The sequence below is a fragment of the Drosophila miranda genome, chromosome XR (assembly GCF_003369915.1).
Source record: "Drosophila miranda strain MSH22 chromosome XR, D.miranda_PacBio2.1, whole genome shotgun sequence".
Taxonomy (NCBI): Eukaryota; Metazoa; Arthropoda; class Insecta; order Diptera; family Drosophilidae; genus Drosophila; species Drosophila miranda.
Window position 1 is genome coordinate 10,418,847 of NC_046674.1, and position 20,689 is coordinate 10,439,535.

Genomic DNA, 20,689 nt, shown 5'->3' on the forward strand with positions numbered 1-20,689 from the left:
AAAAGGGAACCATATCTGAGCGAAACGCAGAAGCAGAAGCACCTACAGCAAAGACAGACGTAGTAAGATTGTGTGTATTGGATAGCCCTAGCCTAGCCAGGCAGCCAGGCAGCCAGGCAAAGGAAAACCACACAAAAATGAGCGGTCGCGGTAGCCGTAAGCGTGGTCGACCGCCAAAGACGCCAAATGAGCGGACTTCTTCTGGACGCTTCAGTTATCAATTGCTCAAAAAGCCGAAATATCTCAGCGAAGGAAAATCGCAGGCAAGCACACCGTCCGCTTCGCGCGGCATTTCCCCGCAAAGCGACGAGTGCAGTCGCAGCAGCCATAACAATCACAGCCGTGGGAACCGTGGCAGTGCCGCCAAGAGAGGACGCGGCCGCAAGTCGAACGTGCTGTGCGCGAGCTGCTGGAGACGGAGGTCAACTACGTCAAGCTGCTGGCTGCCATTTGTGACGGGTAAGTGGGCCTCGCTCTCGTGATCAGAACTACCCTAACACCCCTAACCCTGAACCCCCGACCCGCCACAGGTATCTGCCGGCCATGAGCAAGCGCATCGACATATTCTCGCCGAACAGCATCCGCCTGATCTTCTCGAACATAGCGGCCATCTACAAGTTCCAGAAAAAGTTCCTCGAGGCGTTGCGCAGGGGAATCGAGCAGAACCAAATCGCGAAGGTGTTCCTGAAAATGGTGAGTGCTTGACTGCCATTTCCCCTCTCCAGAGCCATTGACTGATCAGTAATCCGCCCCCCCAAACAGCACAAGGGATTCCTGTGCTACTCCAACTACTGCAACGCCTATCCCCGGGCCCTTATCGAGCTGGAGTCCTACGACCGCGTCAAGGATGCACGCACCATTCTGGAGAAGTGAGTTCAACCGGATAGTCGGACTTTATGTCAACAGCGTACTAACACTGAGTTTATCGCCCTTCCAGTTGCCGCGAGTCGGAGAACCTGGCCGAGCTGCCACTCTCCGCCCACCTGCTGGCTCCCGTGCAACGCATCTGCCGCTATCCCCTGCACCTCAGCGAGATTATCAAGCCGGCGCGTGCTTCTGCTGCCAAGACGGGCAGCGATGGCGAAAAAGCTGAAAAACCCTCGGCCCCTGACTACGAACAGCTCGACGTCAACGAGATGGACATACCCGACACGTACGAGACCGTAAACCTGGCGCTGGAGGCCATGCGCGGCATCACTGAGGCGGTCAATGAGGGCAAACGCCACAGCGAGACCATTGCGAGGCACCAGGCCAGCTTTCAGAACTTCAAGGGCCCGCCGCTGCATCTGCACAGCGCACGCTTCTTCCTGCAGGTGGACGCCACACGCCAGAAGCAGAATCTGTGGAACAGCAGCTACACTCTGTTCCTGTTCGACAACCAGCTGGTCTACTGCAAGCGCGACATCATCAAACGCAGCCACTTCATATACAAGGGGCGCATATTCCTCGACCGCTGTCGAGTGGTGAACGTGCGGGATGGCAAGATGTTCGGGCACACGATCAAGAACTCGCTGCGGATCTACTGCGAGTCGCGGGACAAGTGGTACGACTTCAGCTTCCGCTCGGCGAACCGCAAGCACCGCTTCCTCAACACCCTCGCCCTCGAGCGGCAGTTCGGCGGCAAGGCCCTCTACGTATCGGAGATGACTGGCTTCGAGTACAACTACGAGGAGCGGCCGGGCGACTTTTCCGATCAGTCGGACTACGAGCTGCCCGACTTTGAGCACGCCATGTGCGGCGGCACATCGGCCAGTGGGGAGAGCTCCGTTCCGGAATCGCCGGCCAAGTCAGCGTCCCGGTTCTCCGATACTTTGCCGAAAAAATCGCAGTCCCGCGATGGCTTCGCCAGCGTGGACAACTCCCAGATGCTGTCGACGACATCGACGGGTTCGCTGGGACGACGCCGCATTGGCAACTGGTTCCGCAAGCCAAAGAGCACCAACTGCACGCCCAGCCAGTCGCCGACGCACAAGCCGGGCTTTGACGCCGATGAGACTCTGACAGCGGCCCGTGTGGCAGCCATCGAGCTGGCCGAGGCCGCCGCCTCGCTCTTGCCAACGGACAGTTCATCCGCCTAAGCACACAGAGAATATCAGAATACAGAACACAGAACACAGAATATTAGACATACATCCAGGCCTGTGCGAAGAAGGCGCATACTATTTGTTATGTTACATTATTGTTAATGTTAAATTGCCTCTACCAATTGAAAAAAGTAAACAAAACTAACGAGTGTTACAGTATATTTTAGAATTTTTTTTTCCATTTTTTTTTTTTTGTAAATCTTTTGTCGTTCGAGGATTTCTAGACGGCAAAACGATAAACGTGGTAATAAGTTATGTATTTAGATTTTTAGACTTACCAAAAACAAAACAAAAATAATGTATACTTGTGGCATTTGAAGGCAGCTTTCGATAAAAGTGCCAGATGCTGGTGTCGCCGACTGCTAGTCTAAAAACCCTATTACCTATTACCTACTACCTGTCCGTATAATCCTAATTTATGTGATAAGGCGATAATAAATTCCTGCAAATTACACCATTATTGTATGCTTTAAAGCCCTCTGTTTGTGTATTCAAGTTCGCTTAGAGACCCCAGAAGACCGCACTCCAAGCTGAATAGAAAACTACCCACAGAAATACCCGATACTGGGATGCGTTTCGGAAACGTGCTCGCAACTAGAGAACATTTAAACTGAAGGGAAGGTGTTTTTAAGAATATGGCATCAAAAATACATACATATATACGAAACTTGGCATTTGTTAGTGTTTCCAGTATTTCCACCTGCGAAATTTGAGTAGAAAACCACAAAATAAATAAAAGAAAAATAAAAAACAAACATATTAATACAACAACAAAAATAAAATAGCGAACTGTGTGCAAACGGAATGCAAACGAATAAATATTGTATTATATGGAAATTGGTTGATCAGATTGTCAATTTGAACACAAAACTCAACAATGTTAGAATATGTTTAAACAAAAAAACAACAAAAACAACACAAGCAAACTGCAACAAAACAATTGAGCGAATTTAATTTTTTTTAAAGAGACACGTATCGTAATATATTGTATTGTATTGTATTGTATTATCCCCTTAGTAATTATGTAACCTAACGTCGAACAATTGTCAAGAATTAGTTGAAAGTTTAATGTTTAATGACGGTCTGTATAAGTTAATCAAAAATGATAAATTCAATAAGCAATTGACTATTTAATAGATATTGCAGAGAGAAATATTGCTTGAAATCTGCAAAACGAAACGCCAAAACGTTAACTAAAAAACACTATACCAAACCATATACAACATTTTAGTCCTGAATATACATAAAAACATACAATACATATACATATACATACCATACATATATAGACAAGTGAAACTATTGCAAGGTGCGTGCGAAAAGAAATGGCATTAATTTATTTTTGTTTGTTTTTATTTTACCCACAAATAAACTATTTTCAAAGTGAAATTCCACTCCAGCCATCGAGGAAACAAATTATGGATAATTTTACGGTTACTTTCCAAAGATGGACGCCGCCTAGCGCGGGATGCGACTGCGACTGCGATTGCGACCGCGACCGCGACCGCGACAGCGACAGCAATGCGTTGCAATGAAATCAACAAGTGGGCTATTTGTGTGCTATTCGACGCACCTTGCATGTTCCATTTCGTTAAGTTTGAATCATAAATGCATGATAATAAATATATTTAAAAGTATACATACATAAATACGCAGAAACGTTTTGAGAATTTCAATTGTACATACAATACATGCAAAAATTGGCAACGGTAAATGTGGTATGTACTTGGTATTGACTGAGCAATTTATATTATAAAGAACCTACACGTTTCAAAAACATAACGAACAACACACTCGTAACTTTAACCAGAAAGAACACAGCCCGTATACATTAGCAACCTAATATGCTCCATATGCCAAATAAATAACATATATGTATTTATCCAAAACAATAACACGACCATTTTTCACTTTACTTCATTTTCCGTTAGGTTTCCGGCATGGCATGGCCAGTATACAGTATCGATAAGGAGCGCATTTCAGCACTGTGCGATATAACAATGTTTTTTTTTCGCCCATCGATATATCGTTAAAGAGAAACGAGTCAACTTAAGTCGGATTTAAAGGTCTTGACAACCAAGGAACCGCCAATCACGAAATAACAGTTCAATAATAATGATTTGTATAATTTTTGGCGGAAAATATACCGCTTTAGAAAAAAAATGCAGTGCAGATTATATCATTATGATGATCAATTCTTGGAGCAGCGCATGTAGATCGGGGTATACAGATCCGCTCCAATACTGGAAGGGCAATAGCATTGAATTTGATTCATTTTGCACCACTTTAAATTGCACCAATTTTAAAAATATTCGACAATTCGGCCATCTGATAGTTCGATAATGTAATTTGCAGCCCTGTGTTCAACATTCACAAATCAGTACGAAAACCGACCGACAGATGTCGCTTGCGGCATCCACAAATAAAAGAGCCTCTGTGATTGGCTGACCTGTACACCTCTCAAGTGGACGTTAGGTAAAAGATATTCGCTCGCGGTTTGTTGAAAGACGGTCTAAAATTGTAGAATATATTGTGTTAAATATAATCAATAATATGCCCAAAATACGGGGTAATGTGTGCATTAAATTTTAATGTTTTTTGTGTCAGATTTATCGTCGCTAGTAGGAATTAACAAAATTTTCACATTTTATAAATGGCGGACAATGTGCGTTGGCTTCGTTTCCTCGCGCACACACACAAGCTCATTTGGTGGTGCTGCCGTTCAGTGCGTGTGCAGTCCATATTATAAATTGAGAATGTGTTTGCATACACACGTACTTATAATATATTAAGCCTAGTCAAACTTCCTGAACGAATGAATGTACATATATATTTTGGCGGGTGTTATTAAACGTTCGTTTCGTCAAATATAAAACCATGCGTGGAACGCGTAAACAAAAAGTATTGCTGCTCTGAAGCTGATCGATTTTTCTCGTACATATATCCAATTGAATAGATGTGTGTGTGTTTGGCAGTGTTCGTAGACGGATGGTTGCGAGTGATAAATGTACACAATACATCGGAAGCAATTTGTATTAAATAATTTTTTTGTTCTCGTTATAGATCTAATGTGCAATTCCTCCGCGAAAAAAGGGAACCATATCTGAGCGAAACGCAGAAGCAGAAGCACCTACAGCAAAGACAGACGTAGTAAGATTGTGTGTATTGGATAGCCCTAGCCTAGCCAGGCAGCCAGGCAGCCAGGCAAAGGAAAACCACACAAAAATGAGCGGTCGCGGTAGCCGTAAGCGTGGTCGACCGCCAAAGACGCCAAATGAGCGGACTTCTTCTGGACGCTTCAGTTATCAATTGCTCAAAAAGCCGAAATATCTCAGCGAAGGAAAATCGCAGGCAAGCACACCGTCCGCTTCGCGCGGCATTTCCCCGCAAAGCGACGAGTGCAGTCGCAGCAGCCATAACAATCACAGCCGTGGGAACCGTGGCAGTGCCGCCAAGAGAGGACGCGGCCGCAAGTCGAACGTGCAACCCAACACCAGCAACTACTCCGGAAGAAAAGGTGAGTTATCAATTTATGAGGAGGCTAGTCTCAGGAGGCTAGTCTTAGGAGGCCACAGTATCAGAATCACGTACACATTGCATTTCAAAAGTTTGAAAGTGTCAAACAATTGACAGACAACGCAAAACAGCAGGGAACAAAAATTTGAAATCACATCTGCTGGATATTTATTTATTAGTATCATTTGCCATTTCAAAGCCGAGTCACAATCAAGTGAAATAAAAGTAGAAGAAAAAACTGAAATAATAGTGAAAAAAAAAAAAAAAATTATAATAATTCTGAAATAACAGGCTTCAACATATTGCATTTCAAAAGTTTGAAAGTGTCAAACAATTGACAGACAACGCAAAACAGCAGGGAACAAAAATTTGAATCTGCTGGATATTTATTAGTATCATTTGCCATTTGAAAGCCGAGTCACAATCAAGTGAAATAAAAGTAGAAGAAAAAACTGAAATAATAGTGAAAAAAAAAGAAAAAAAAACTGAAATAGTGAAAAAAAAAGAAAAAAAAACCTGAAATAACAGGCAAACAATCAAAACAAAAAATGTCCAATTTTCGCAAAAGCGATCGCTCCAAAGGTAAATGCCTGGCAAATATTTTTTTTTTTTTTTTTCATGTGGAAAATTTGTATTTTATTGTAAACAAGTTTACATATCCTGGCAAATAACGTTCTCTAATTTACCTACCTTGTTTCGTTTCTGCCGTCTATACAGGGTACGAGTCGGAATACCACTACGGATCGGATTTCGGAGACTCCGATGAGGATAAAACCGATAACGAGGATGACCTTTTGCTAACGCCCAGCGATGACGAAAGCTTGGATGCGGGCAACGAGAGTGAGTCGGAATTTTCCGTGTGCAGCTTCACCCAGAATGGAGTGGGTCGGCCGCCACGTCCGCCCAGTCCGGAGCCCATCTGGCTGCAAGAGGGACGGAAGTATGCCCCCCTGGATTTGCCGGACTCATCGGAGGACTTGTCCATGGCCAACGCACACGTTTTGCGCGCCCTCGGCATCTACGAAGTGCTGCGACGTTTCCGGCACTTGGTTCGTCTCTCGCCGTTTCGCCTTGAAGACTTCTGTGCGGCCTTAACTTGCGACGAGCAGAGTGCTCTCTTGACGGATGTACACATAATGCTGCTGAAGGCGATCCTGCGCGAAGAGGACGTCCAGGGCACACACTTTGGGCCGCTGGATCAAAAGGATACGGTCAACATTAGTCTGTACCTCATCGATGCCATCACCTGGCCGGAAGTTCTGCGCAGCTATGTGGAGAGCGACAAGACATTTGATCGTGAGGTCTATCATATCCTGAGCCGATCAGAATATCCATACACCGGCATTGAAAACCGTCTGGCCGTGCTGCAGTTCTTGGCGGATCAGTTCTTGACAGCCAATTCCATACGCGACGTAATGCTCCAGGAGGGACCCATTCACTACGACGACCATTGCCGAGTCTGCCATCGACTTGGAGACTTGCTCTGCTGTGAAACCTGCCCAGCAGTCTATCACTTGGAATGTGTGGATCCGCCAATGAACGATGTGCCCACTGAGGACTGGCAGTGCGGATTGTGTCGCTCGCACAAGGTCAGTGGCGTCGTTGACTGCGTGTTGCCCCAAGAGAAGCAGGGCGTATCAATCAGGCACGACAGCCTGGGAGTCGATCGCCACGGCCGCAGATATTGGTTCATTGCCCGGCGAATTATCGTCGAGGATCAAGTGGACTCCAGCTGTTGGTACTACAGTACAACGAATAAGTTGAAGCTACTGCTCAAACGATTGGATCCTGAAGAACTGGAGACGCGCCTGCACGCCCAGCTAACGGAGCGCCGCGAGGAGATCGAGCGCCAGATGAAGTTGACAGAGGCGCTCACCAACGAAAATAAGCACACCAAGCGCAGTTTGATAGACATGGAGCAAGAGGCTACGAAGGAGCTACTAGACAAGGAGACCCTGGACGGTAAGGCCGAGGCCGAGGCCGAGGCCGACCGCATATCCGACGACCAGTCGGCAGAGGCAGCGAAAAGGTCGGAGGAGACCAAAATGGTCACGCGCCAGAAGTCCAGCCAACTGAACAACGGCACGCTTTACTTTAAGCTCGGCATGGAACAAGGATTCAAGAACTACGTCAACCAGTACGCCTCGAATCCCATAGCCCTCAACAAGCCGCAGCGCAACGAGGAGCGGGACAAGCGACGCCACCTCTCGCACAAGTTTTCGCTGACAACAGCCTCTGACTTCAAATGGATCAGCATCACGATGGGCACACCCGATAACATGATTACAACGCTCAGGCAGACGCTGATTAACTTTGAATCGAACATAACGCCGCCGTTCCTGAACCCGAACTGGCAGGTCAACAAGAAGGTCTGGAGCACGGCCGTCATGAACGCCCGACACGCCACTGACTTTGCGACTGTGCTGCTGCTGTTCCAATCGTCGCTAAAGAGTGTGGTCTTCGCGAACGTTTGGCACGAACAGCTCGGCCACAGAGCCTTGCAGCGCATCACCAGCGCCGAGCGCGAAGAGCGCAAGAAGCTGGAGAAGCGCGAGAAACGGGAGCGCGACGACGAGGAGGAACGCAATCGACTGGCATTTAACTACATCAAGTATTCCCTGGGACTGAAGCATCAGGTGTGGAAGCAGAAGGGAGAGGAATATCGTGTGCACGGCCAGTGGGGCTGGCTGTGGCTCTCGAGCAGTCGACGCTGCGGAATTCGCGCCAGACGGGCCCATCCCCGAGCACACAACAGAGTTTTCGTCCACTACACCATGGGAGACCAGAACGACGTCAACGAGATTGTCCTGGTCGATCCACGCACGAAGCGGTTCATGCAGCAGTGCGAGTCGAACAGTGTCGACGGCCAGATGTGCCCCTATCTGCCGGAAGAGTACACGAACGTGAAAGTGGTCGAGGATGTTGACAAGCTGGCGAGCGTCAAGGGCATCATCGACGTCAGCAAAGCCCTGAACGACCCGGGACGTATCTACTACCCGAAGCTTGCTCGCAAATGCTGGATCGACGAGCTATTGGAGCGACGCAAGAAATTGGCCAAGGTCGAGGAGCAGCTCGCCTTGAAGGGAGTCACCGACGTGAAGCCCTTCGCCATACCATCGTCGGCAGCCGCCGGCAAGCAGACCTACTTGGAAAAGTGCCTGCTGCGTCTCACGGAAGTGTCGGCAAAGGGAGGGTCGGCCAACGTCAATTTTGAGCTCGTAAACTCGCTGGCCAAGCAGATCCAGACGGTGCGCCTGCAGTTCAGCCAGCTCAACCGCTTCGCCAAGACCTTTCGCTGCTACACCAAGGAGTGCAACACCAACTCGAACGCCGTATCTCAAATCACACAAAACACGTGCTACTCGCCGCTGTGTCTGCAGAAGGCCCGTGCCAAGAAGGAACTTCTGCTGCTGCTGCGGAAGGCGCACACCGCGGGCAACGGCTCCAAGGAGACGGTGGCCGCCATCCTGGGTGCCGTCAAGAAGCCCTCTATTCTCGAACAGAAGCTGACCGAAGGCAAACGGGAAGCCACTCAGCTTTCAGTCGACGAGTCGGATGATGCAAAGGCGGCGGAAACCGAAGCACCGCTGGACCTGCTCCAAGACTGGGAGCAGGCTCGCGCGCACTCTGTGGCCTTCACTGAGCAGCTTTTGAGCGACTGCCTGCTGGTAGAGCCAGATCTTCCCAACAACGCCAGGGTCAAGAAGGAGGAGGAGCTGGTCCCCGGAAGCAGCACGAACGCCGACTCCAGCACGCAAGACTCGGACAAAATGGACTTCATCGAAAGCATGGACGTTTGCAGCAACGTGGAGATCGAGAGCACTGAGGATTCGATTGTTACGGCGATAAACACTTCGTGCTTGGACGCCAGCGCCGAGGACGTAGACATGCGCCCCGGATCGCGTCGAAAACGTTTCCAAAAGTCGAAGAAGGCCTACATCGGAACCAAGGACGTGTTGGATCACACGCTGGACAAGGAGATACCACTCAAGCAGAATCGCCGTTTTCGCATCAGCTCTCGTCCGGTCAAGCGCGACTGCTGCACGAAATACGAGCGGGAGTACTTCGAGAACGGAAAGGAGCGCGTCTACAGCGCTGTTTCGCCGCGTGGGCGTGTCTATCTGATCAACGACTGGTCCAAGCTGTACGACCAGGCCGTTAAGAGCGAGGACAAGACCACGGTCATGAAGAAGGCCACGTACGCCAGATACCCTCTCATCTCCAACTTCCTTACGCACAAAAAGAAGCGCAGCCTGTTGGTTCTGCCGCGCTACGAGCTCCGAAAGCTGGCGCGTCTGGGCGGACGATCGGCCACGAATGGCTTCCACCACGGGGCCAAGAACAACACCATTTGGCAGTATCAGTGCTCGCGTCCGCTCTTCCGAACCTGCTGGTCCTACCGCACGTGCAACGCCACCACGCTGTCCTGCATTGCCCTCCAGCTGCGGATATTGTGGTCCTGTCTGCGCTGGGACGACATGATAGCCAAGCCGCCGTCCACCGATGGCAAACATCAGGTGACAACCGAGACGGAAATTGTCACCCTGGAGCTGTTAAAGCTGCGCCATGCAGGGCGCTACGGCGAGAAAACCAGCTACTTGCGGCGCAAAGTTGTCATCCCTCTGGAGATGCCAAAGACGATTAGAGGTGAGTAATTGGCAGGGCATCCATCCCCTGTGTTTGCTTAACCACTGTATATTCTGGGTCTTCTCACAGAGGTCACGTCGATACGGTCTGGTCTGCGCAAACGGAAGCGCGCTGAATCTCCGCAGCCAACCGAGCCGCAAATAAGCGAGGAGTGGGTCGAGGAGGACAAGCTCGAGCTGTGGGAAATCAAATTCATAGGTGAGAAACAGGAAAAGGCCCGCCTGTCCACAGTGACGCGTTCTGTGGCATCGCGGCAGCTGGAGTCGACCGGCGGCGGCAGTCCGGGCACATCCACCAACGGAACGCTGGTCGGTGCCGGTCGTGTCCAGCTGGCCCCGAAGCCCAGCGAAGACGTTAAGGAGAAAATGGAACAGCAGTTGAAGCTACAAAGAGCCGCGTATCAGCAACGAAAGGTCATCGCCACATGCGAGCTAGCCCGGGCCGGAACTCCAGGTAAGTCACGGGCCTGAGACTTGCGATAGCATATGCTTGATGGAATTCCCCTGTTTGCAGTCAAAGGCCAGATAATTGGCAGCAGGCGCGTGATCGTTAAGAATCCAGATGGCACCACGCGAATCATCCAGCAGGCAGTCACACAAGTGGCCCGAGCGGCCCCAGCGAACGCGTCGCCAGCCGCCGCTTCCCACTCAGCGCAGAGCACATCCAACACACAGAGCACGCAGTCGGCACCCACCCCGCACAAGGTACAAATCATCCGTGGCCCGGATGGCAAGGTGAGCGTGAGGGGACTGAACCCTGGACAGCAGCTGGTGCAAATGCCGGACGGAAAGCTGCACGTGTTGACAACTTCATCGAATTCGGCGACCCCAGGTGAGTGGCTCGGTTTGCAGTGGAATGCAGGACAGGAAGTGGCACTAAATCGCATTCGTTTTTACTTTTACAGGAAGCAAAGGCAAGGTATTACCCATTAAATCTCTACCCACACAATCGCCCACAGCCGCAACGTCCACGTCGGCCGCTGCAACACTAGCGGCACCCGCAGTCAAACAAATGGCCGTGAAACACGTCGCAAAGCCTACCGGGGCCCAGTCAATAGCGTCACAGCGGGTTGCCCTACCTCTCGCGCAGATAAAGAACAAAATGCTGATGGCCCAGCAGCAACAGGTGTCGGCAGCAGCAGCAGCGGCAGCCACATCGGCGCCCCCAGTGCAGAAAATTGCGACGAAAGTCGTCAACTCGAGTGCCGCCGGACAGAATATGCAGCAAGTATTCGTGCAGTCTGGCTCCAAGCTGGTAGTTGGTCAGAACTCTCAGGGACAAAAGGTTATTTTATCCGCCTCGTCCACACAAGCGGCCACATCGGCAGTGCAACATCAGCAGCAAATTGTACAGACTCAAGCCCTGCCACAGCAAATCCAACAGGCCCCCCCACAGCAGCAATCGCAGCAAATGGCGATCAACCAGGTGGGGAGTCAACCAACACAGAAAGTAATACAACAAATCGTTAACACAAGTAATGTCCAACAACAGATAGTGATAGGGGGGCAGCGCATCATTTTGAGCCCCGGTCAGACTATTGTTACGCAGCGAAATGTGCCGCAGAGCCAGGCCCTGCAAATGGTCCAGCAACAGATTCAAACCCAGCAGCAGCAGCAGCAGCAGCAACAGCAGCAGCAGCAACAACAGCACCAGCAGCAGCAGCAACAGCAACAGCACATTGTGCAGCCACAGCAGCAATATGTTGTGCAAACGAATCAGGTTCAATCGTCGCCCACGACTCAGACAAAATTAGTTAAACAGCTCGTGGTGCAACAGCAAGCCCCACCGCCAGCAGTGGAGGAAAAAGCCCCGATCAACGCCGCCAATGAGGCCACTGAAACGGCCACCCAGCAAGTGCTCGTGCCGAACTCGACCCTGGCCCAACAGCTGGCCCAGGGCAAGCTGCAGGTGGCCACTGTCAATGGACAGCAAGTGATCGTGAAGCCCCTGGGGAACAACCAGGCTCAGATTGTGGCACACATCAAGCACCAGGGGGACGGTAACGCGCACATCGTCACCAACAACACGGCACCAGCAGTGCCCCAGGAAAGTCCGCAGAGCTCGCCGGTGAAACACTCGCAGCAGCAGGCTCTGGCGTCGCACAGCCCTCAACAACAACAGCAGGTTGTTGTCCAGCAACAGCAGATTGCACAGCAGTGCAGCTACGATACTGCCGCCGCCTCCATACCACAGCAGCATGTGGCGCCAGGAGCTGTCCAGCCACAAGGACAGACACCACAGCAACCCATGAGCGTGGAAGAGAGTCTTCTTCAGAACCAGCCGCCCGGCACGGTCATCAAATGCGTTACGGCACAAGTACTGCAAACCGAGCACGGACCACGCATCGTGCTGCAGGGCCTGGTAGGCAACGACTTTACGGCCCAGCAGCTGCAGCTGGTGCAGACGCAGGTGAAGCAACAGCTTATGAAAGGTCAGTGACACTGCTGCTCTCCCCTCTGTTGGCTCCTCTTTGTAAACGTTCTCTATGCTTTCCAGCCCAAGAATCTAACGGCAAGCTGGGAGTCCTGGGGCCAACGAAAATCTACCTGGCCGTGCAGCCGGAGACCACGGCTCAATCGCAACCACCTCCCCTTACCCCAGTACACCAGTCGACTACACATCAACAAGTGAGTAGTTTCTGATTACAAAACTAATTCGAAAAGGGGAAGAACACAAGAGCAAAGAAAACTAAAGAAGAGAACAGAATAGAGCAGGACTTTAGAGGGTGCATATGCTGCCTCAATAAAGAATGCCAGTTGAACGGCTTTTCTACATAGTATTTAAGTTATTTTTAATTTTTTTCAAGACCAGAGAGGCATGTTGCTGCTTTCCTTGCATTTTTTATACGTTTTTGTTCGAAATCTTTTAATTTGTTTGGTTTTTTTTTTTTTTTTTTAATTTGTTTTTTTTTTGATTTGTTTTGAAACTTTGGCGCCGCCCAGCAAAAAAGTATTCTATTTCTTGAAATTGAATTGAATTTAATTAAATTTTTCGTTTCCTATTGTGTATACATACATTCCTAAGCATTTAACAATATAAGTCTGTCATTTATCTGCTTTGTATTTGCCTAAGTACAGCGACAAAGACTTTCGTTAAATACCAACAAAGGCTTCATTTTGCAACATAGTTATTCGCCAACCAATTCTCCAGAAGAGAATCTACAGATACCGCACTCTCGACACAGAAAAGAGAGAGCTACTTTATATATTATTTAGTAACCTAATTGACTTATTTATTTGATTTATTTAATACCTATCAAACATGTATTTAGCTTAATATTTGTGAATACGTTACGTTACTAGTCTTAAGCAACCTATTAGCTAGCTAGCGAGTAGCGTCAACTCTGAGGAAGCAACAGCACACACACACAACAAATTTTGTAAGAAACTATTCAGACTGTCGCCCGATGTTTTCGCCCACGGCAAAAGTATTAGACACAACGCAACGCAACTGCGACTCGACTCGATTCGAATCGATTTTCTTGCCTGGGAGACATTTGGTTTTTAAAAATACAACATAAACATATGTATGTTACTTGTAAAATGTAAAGCGCCTTTTGCAATAAAACCTATTATGCAAACCAATACGATTGTGACCAGCTCTGTTTTTTTTAGTCCACTAAAAGCCCAACCAATGCTATGTGAGCTTATACCTTTTTCGGTGATATCGATATCGATTCAGAATACAAAGAGCTTGCTTACACGTTCAATCGATGCTTTTAAAAGAACAACAATGTATACACCTCTACAACAACAACTCCCCAAATACTATTGAAGGCAAGAAAAAATGCAAGACTGAAAGGAATAACCAATAACGAATACACTTTCGGCTCCAGGCTAGAGGCTTCAGGCTCCAAGCTCCCAAGCGGCAGCACTCAAGATTGCAAGAGCTATGTAGGTCTTTCAGTTTGTAAACGATTCCCGATTGTATTGTATATAACATAGTATGTATTTTAAAATAAATGGATGCAAAACCTGCCAACGCTTTCTTGCTTTGAATACTTTCAACCCATTGTTTACACTCGCACACGGAAGCGGAATCGGAATCGGAATCGGACGAGCCGTAGTATATTTCGCGCGCAGTAATGCTGTAATATGTAGTAAAGTAGTGAATACGATCTCCCCAATATCCCCATAGTCCTTTTAACACACAAAAGTTGAGACATTTGTGAATTTTTGTTTCTGAATTAGTTGGATGATTATTTGCAAATTGGCCTTTGTGTTGACAAAAAGCGCATGCTTCATGTATTTACGGGTGTATAAATAAACCACAACAACAACAACAACCTGTAAATCAGTGCAAGAAAAGCAACAACAGACATTTAACAGAACATGAATATAATACAGAAATCAGAAATCAGAGATCAGAAAATATCAGAAATCAGTTGAAACTTAAGGATCGCAACAAATTATTTGACATCACTCTATTATTTCAATGGCCAAATTAAAATTCCATTCAAATTAAAATACAAACAGTATACAATTTGCTGAATTGCTGAAGAGATTAACCCTATACACAGAGTTTTAGTTGGCTGACATATTTAAAATAATTATAATCAGAGGCACGATTCGTCTCCTAAAAAAAAAAAAACAACAAAAAACAATGGCAAAAACAAAAAATACTACCGTTCCTTATAAGCGCATGAGCTATCGTCGCGTTTGAGCTAGTTTTCTTATGATATCCTTCGAAATGAACACAAAGGCTTAACCATATCTATAATCATCTCATCTAAATCGAAACGAAATTTGTACACTTGTCCAAACGAAAACATTAACACGTCAAATGTATACACAATATACACAACAATACTAACTGCCATATCTGCCATATCCACCATGAACAAACAACCGATATTAGACCTTTGCCACGATTTTCATTATAATTTTAAACCAAACCAGACCAGACCAGACCAAACCAAACCAGACCAAACTTAAATACAATACTATCCTCCTATCTTTGTAATAAAACAAAATTTCAATACCCTCAAAATATAAAAATCATGCTTCCACTGCTTTATAAAAAACGTTTATAACCGTGCCTTAATGTCGCGTGTCAACAACTACAACTCCTAACCACGTGTTAATCTCTTCGCCAACCACAACTACTCAACTACTCAACTTTAATAACAAACATTAAAAGGTTGCCTGGAATAAGTACTACAACTGATCTCTGATTAAAGCCAGGTAGGTGTCCGTCAACACATTTTGAATATACATTTTGAACCTATATTTGTAATAATAATGCCCATGCATAAGCAAGCTATAAACGAGATTTTTGATTGTTGTATGGAATAATTACTTCGAATTTTGGTAACAATTAGGTTGGTGGCGGCATGCTAAATGTTTGTTTATCGAATACGAATTTAATATCTGAAGAAGACGATAGCGATGGCGATGACGATGACGATGAAATAATCGTCGTCTGCAGTCCACAGAAAGAAAGGCCGAACCGAGAAGAGACTCAAGATAGCAAACCGCATTTCCGTGATTGCTCGGCGAGCCACACCAACAGTAGTTGTATGCCAATTCAGCAAGCAAATCAATTAAACATTCAAAATCTAGTTCTAGTTGAAGATCAAGACAATAATGAACAGGATCGCTTGAAAAAATATCAAAGTGAAGACCTTACACGATGTTCATTGCAGCCCAACATCGACAACGACACCACCGGGCCAACAACAACACCAACAACAACCACATCCACAACCCCAACCACATACGAAGCCAGCCCAATCATTATAAATAAAGCCGTAGACACTGGAAGCGAGCAGGAGCCGGCCGGCCCATGTGCCCAGGCCGATAAAACTAATATTAAAATTAACATGCCACCCCTTGGTGCCTCTGCGCTGCTAGAGGGCATAGAGCACGACGAAAAATCAATCCACATTAGTAACACAACCATGGACAAGGGCGGAGAGGAGAACCAAAGTGAAAGCTTTGTCATCACCAGCGGTTACATACAAGAGTGTGAGTATTCCATCACCAATAAATACGCTTTACGTACCCATGACGATGATTCCCCCCCTTTCAGCCATTACAAACGCACTTAAGCAGGGCTATCTGAGTCAGGAACTAGAAGAGAAGTTGGTCAATATGCGCAAGCAGCAGGAACAACAGAATGCTGCACACAGCTTGAATGACGGGGATTTGTCGTCTAGCGAGGACACAGCCACTTTAAATCGCCGCAGCACGCTATCGCGCCAGCAAAATAGCGATGATCTTGATTGGAAAACTAGGACCTCAATGAAACGTCCAAACGCTATGACAACAAGCAGTCAATTTAATCGTATTTTTAAAAAAAGCCGTATTCAGAAAGAAGATATAGTAGACATCAGTGAACAGAAACAATCCAAGTTAGAAAAGCACAAAGAATTGCTTAAGAAAAGCATCCTTCGTAAGCGATCATTATTAGAACGCAACTTACAAAACGAAATACGCGAAGAAGTAAAGACGAAAGTCCAGCGCCATGTGCGATCCTTAAGTGTCGCCTCACCAGAAGAGCATAGCGAAAACGAAAGAGGATCCATATTTTCCGATCGTCGCGATGAGCAAAATATTGAACAGAAGCGGTAAGTAGGCAAACAGTCAGTTGGCAACAATCATTGCTCATTTGCTGTTTTCTCAGGTGTCTCAAGGTCAGCACCAGTCGAAATCTCCGGGAGGAAGCCCTTGCAGACAACAGCACACATGGCGTCGGAAGGCCTAAGAAGTTGACAAAGAAAAAGGAAAAGCTATATTGCGTTTGTCGCACACCTTACGATGAAACAAAGTATGTCCAAATCATATCAAAATTGTATCAAAATAATCATTTGTGCGTGCTTTTTTCCACTCAGATTTTATGTGGGCTGTGACCTGTGCAGCAATTGGTTTCATGGCGAGTGTGTTAACATCACCGAAGAAGCTTCGAAGAATCTTTCTGAATTCATTTGCATTGATTGCAAGAAGGCACGCGAAACAGAGGAACTCTTTTGCAGTTGTCGCCAACCATACGATGATTCACAATTTTATATTTGCTGCGATAAATGCCAGGGTTGGTTCCACGGCCGTTGTGTCGGTATACTACAGAGCGAGGCTGAGTTTATAGACGAGTACGTATGCCCCGAGTGTCAGCGGAAGACAGATGCAAACGCAGTCAATATGAAAACCCTTACGTCCGATGAAACTAACGAGCTAAAGGAGTTAATTAAGCAAATACAGGTAATAAAATAAATAAATACAAAAAATATTCAGCCATGCTTCAGTTTATGAAAATTTTTGCGATTTTGGACAAATTCGAATTCGTACGAATTGAAATTTGTGTGCTCCAGTTTTCCCAACTTGTTGCCATCGATAGTGTTTCATTCCCAAATTTGTTTGGCAATCTCTCTTTATATGAAACTAAAACGAGCGGTAGAGTTGTGAGCCGCGGCAAGGGTCGCGGCTGTACTTGTATATGCTTATGTTTTATGTAACCTATAAAATATTTGTCTACCCGATAACCGAAAAAAATAGGGGGGTATATTCGATTTTTGGTGAAAGTATATTATATTAGTTATATACATATTGATCAGAATCAGATCGTCCCGATGAGCTCCAAGATCTTGGAGACTACAAGAGCTAGAGCAACCAAATTTTGTATATGGACTTCGGCTATAACCCATACAATATATTTGTTTGCGGTAGCGCCAGAATTGTTTCTCTCTCTTTTTGTGTCGCTGTTTGTAAAAGGGACGAATTGATTTCTTTGGGGGATCTATTCGCGCACTTTGCTATCACTTATATGAAAGAGATGGAGAAAACCTAGACAGAAACGTAACCACGACCGCTGATGTTAATTCTTGCACCATGTTTATTATCTTTCCACCTAATGACCTATTCGATCAGAATTATAGAATATTTTATGTTTTACATCCGTCTCTCTCTCTACTCACACCAACACCCCCGGCTTATCTCGTTGGCCTACGACAGAGGGCGAACACTGCACTATTTAGAGTGAGATAGAGAGAAATAGAGAATGAGTAAGGGAAGTGGAAGAGGTAGCGTAGCTACAGCAATTTCATTCGGATTCGGATATCTTATAGATATTTTCATTCTCAATGATTCTGGGTTTTTCGGGCACAGATTTTTGTCCTTTGTTGGGTGATGGGCATTCCGAAATTGTGAAACAAACTTGACACAGTGTGATATCACGGGAGTCTGCACACCACATTTGTGTGCTCTAGCTCTTGTAGTCTCTGAGAAATAGGCGTCAAACAAGACGGACAGACAGACATGGCTATATCGACTCGGTTATTGATGCCACCCATTCATGAGGGTGTCGAGATTTACGAAGATAAATTTCCAATTATGTAAATATAAACTTAAAACATCGGCAAATACTTTTATATTTTTTCCCGCTCATAAATATTTGTATTTATGTGCTATTTATTTTTGAGATCGCATGATCTGCGAAAATCCGAGCAGGCACTTTTGCGATTGCAATAACTAAAGCATGGCTGAATACGAATATATGGACATTTAATTGGTATACATAACACAAAATATATAATTTATTTGACAGTTGCACAAGAGTGCTTGGCCGTTTATGGAGCCGGTTGATCCGGATGAAGCGCCAGACTATTACAAAGTAATTAAAGAACCAATGGGTAAGTTGAAAAAAATTAATATGTTGCATGACAACACTACTACGACGATACTTTTACCCACAGATCTCAAACGGATGGAAACCAAACTCGAATCAAAAGCGTACACCAAACTCGCCGACTTCATTGGCGATATGACAAAAATTTTCGACAACTGCCGCTACTACAACCCAAAAGAATCGTCCTTTTACAAATGTGCTGAAGCACTGGAATCGTACTTTGTGCAAAAACTTAAATGCTTTCGCGAAAATGTTTTTGGCCAGAGTAATTAAAAGCATTAGCTAAGCTATTTAATCTTAAGTTAAGCCAGTTTTGATACGAATGAAGTATCTAATCTTTTGCAACCATAAACATTTAACACGTGCGTTTGTTATACCATACATTTTTCATACCATAACAGAACTAACTAAAATTACAAATTACAAAATACAAAAAATATATGTAAATACTATTCATCATGTAAACACATATATAACTATTGTATGAAATATAACTGCAGAGCCGTGTAATATACAGAAATAATAATAATAAAATATATATAATAATAATAATATTCTAATAGATATCATAATTAGGTAAGAAGAAATCATAGTAATTTGCGGGGAACCCAACCGCTCAATTATATCCTTTTGTACATATAATGCAGCTGTAAATAAATAACGTATGCATTTTTTTAATATTGATCTGATTGACATACCGTAGACTTAAAAATCGTATGCTAAGTTGTAAAAATATATGCTTATTCCTAATAATAAATTCAGCATTTTTCTGAATTTGATTACGTAGCATAATCAAGCAAATCATAAGACTTCTGCCTCCACAGCAAGTTTTCCTATTTGGTTAAAGGAATAAATGTATCGTGTGGCATAGGGAATCGCTCCGTCCTCACTCGTGCGCTCAGGACAGATTGGCATTTTTGGTGCCTTCTACGAAAGCCCACTACTGTCTTGCACTGGCTTCAACGGCACTAATACTGCCTTGTGCTGGATTGAACGCCAGACGAATGAATACACAAACTCCTTTCATCGATCCCATCTTCCGAAGGGACTTCCTGTCCCGTCTCTATGTGGACTATGTGTCTTTCTACAATCGTCGGCGCTTCCGAGATTCTTGGCATTGAATGGGACTGGTCTACTGCCTCAGAGTCCTCAGTCGGAGGACTGATCTGCAGAAAAAGAATGGCTAAAGTTTTTAGAGGAGAGATTGCCCGCTCGAGTCTCAATTTACGTGACTAGTCGATAAGGACCATCCAACAGCTTTGGACAGAAGATTCACCACCTGCCGCACTGCCGTGTCGTCCAGAGAAGTGCGACTGAGGCGGAGGGACTTCCGATAGATGCGGCTGCTCAGAGCTGAAATCAGAAGATGATTCGCTTTCAGCAAAGAGAGATTAAGTATCCCTACGTCTAGAATAAAGTATATTTAATTTAATTTCATCAAAAAAAATAGGGTACAGAAACTCACATACGCCGCTTTTTTAGAATTTTCGATCTCTCAAATCACTTTCCACTGGGTGGCGCTCGTATCATTGTCACTCATTCACTTTCAAAATATTCGACCTTGGCGCGCAGATTTAGCGATTATTCAGTCGATACCATCGATAGTCGAACGGCCTTCTTCGAATCGGTTATGGCTCCCTCCTTCGCTCTCCTTGAGTCGGTTGGACATGATACTCATGTCATATTATATTATAATAAAATATTTACTTTATCCTCTGACTTGGGCATTTTAACAAATATAAAATGAATTATTTACATACAAATTTTATTGCTGAATAGTTTCTGAATTGGTGCTGTTAAATATCGGCTAGCTGCTCATCACT

General features: G+C 45.7%; 2 protein-coding genes and 1 long non-coding RNA gene across 12 annotated transcripts; 2 read left to right on the forward strand and 1 right to left on the reverse strand.

The window, feature by feature from the left end:
• Positions 1-334: 334 nt before the first annotated feature.
• LOC117186617 (rho guanine nucleotide exchange factor 4-like) lies at positions 335-3,473 on the forward strand (the record flags this gene model as incomplete). Its single annotated transcript, XM_033387623.1, has 4 exons — positions 335-459; positions 531-693; positions 763-869; positions 938-3,473. Coding segments are annotated over 4 exons (1,536 nt in total), but the record flags the coding sequence as incomplete, so codon positions are not given.
• A 981-nt stretch (positions 3,474-4,454) lies between these two features.
• Positions 4,455-19,546, forward strand: LOC108151113 (nucleosome-remodeling factor subunit NURF301). 9 transcript variants are annotated; one of them, XM_017279522.2, is made up of 14 exons: positions 4,455-4,559; positions 5,148-5,601; positions 6,318-10,247; positions 10,317-10,700; positions 10,761-11,078; positions 11,152-11,672; positions 11,739-12,678; positions 12,744-12,874; positions 15,892-16,213; positions 16,278-16,815; positions 16,872-17,015; positions 17,080-17,443; positions 18,786-18,870; positions 18,934-19,546. In XM_017279522.2, exons 2-14 carry the CDS (start codon positions 5,310-5,312, stop codon positions 19,137-19,139), a joined length of 8,175 nt encoding a protein of 2,724 aa, XP_017135011.1. In that variant the 5' UTR covers positions 4,455-4,559; positions 5,148-5,309; the 3' UTR covers positions 19,140-19,546. The 9 variants fall into 9 exon arrangements, with proteins under 9 accessions (XP_017135011.1, XP_017135007.1, XP_017135016.1 ...); XM_017279518.2 differs by having other exon boundaries at positions 11,152-12,678; XM_017279520.2 differs by lacking the exon at positions 4,455-4,559 and adding an exon at positions 4,566-4,653 and having other exon boundaries at positions 11,152-12,678.
• Positions 19,547-19,709: 163 nt separating this feature from the next.
• On the reverse strand, positions 19,710-20,655 carry LOC117186424. Of its 2 annotated transcripts, none has more exons than XR_004471504.1 (3): positions 20,332-20,655; positions 20,095-20,219; positions 19,710-20,032 (listed from the first exon to the last, which is right to left on the reverse strand). It is a non-coding gene; the product is annotated as an uncharacterized LOC117186424 (long non-coding RNA). The 2 variants fall into 2 exon arrangements; XR_004471503.1 differs by having other exon boundaries at positions 20,095-20,273.
• Between the last annotated feature and the right edge of the window lie 34 nt (positions 20,656-20,689).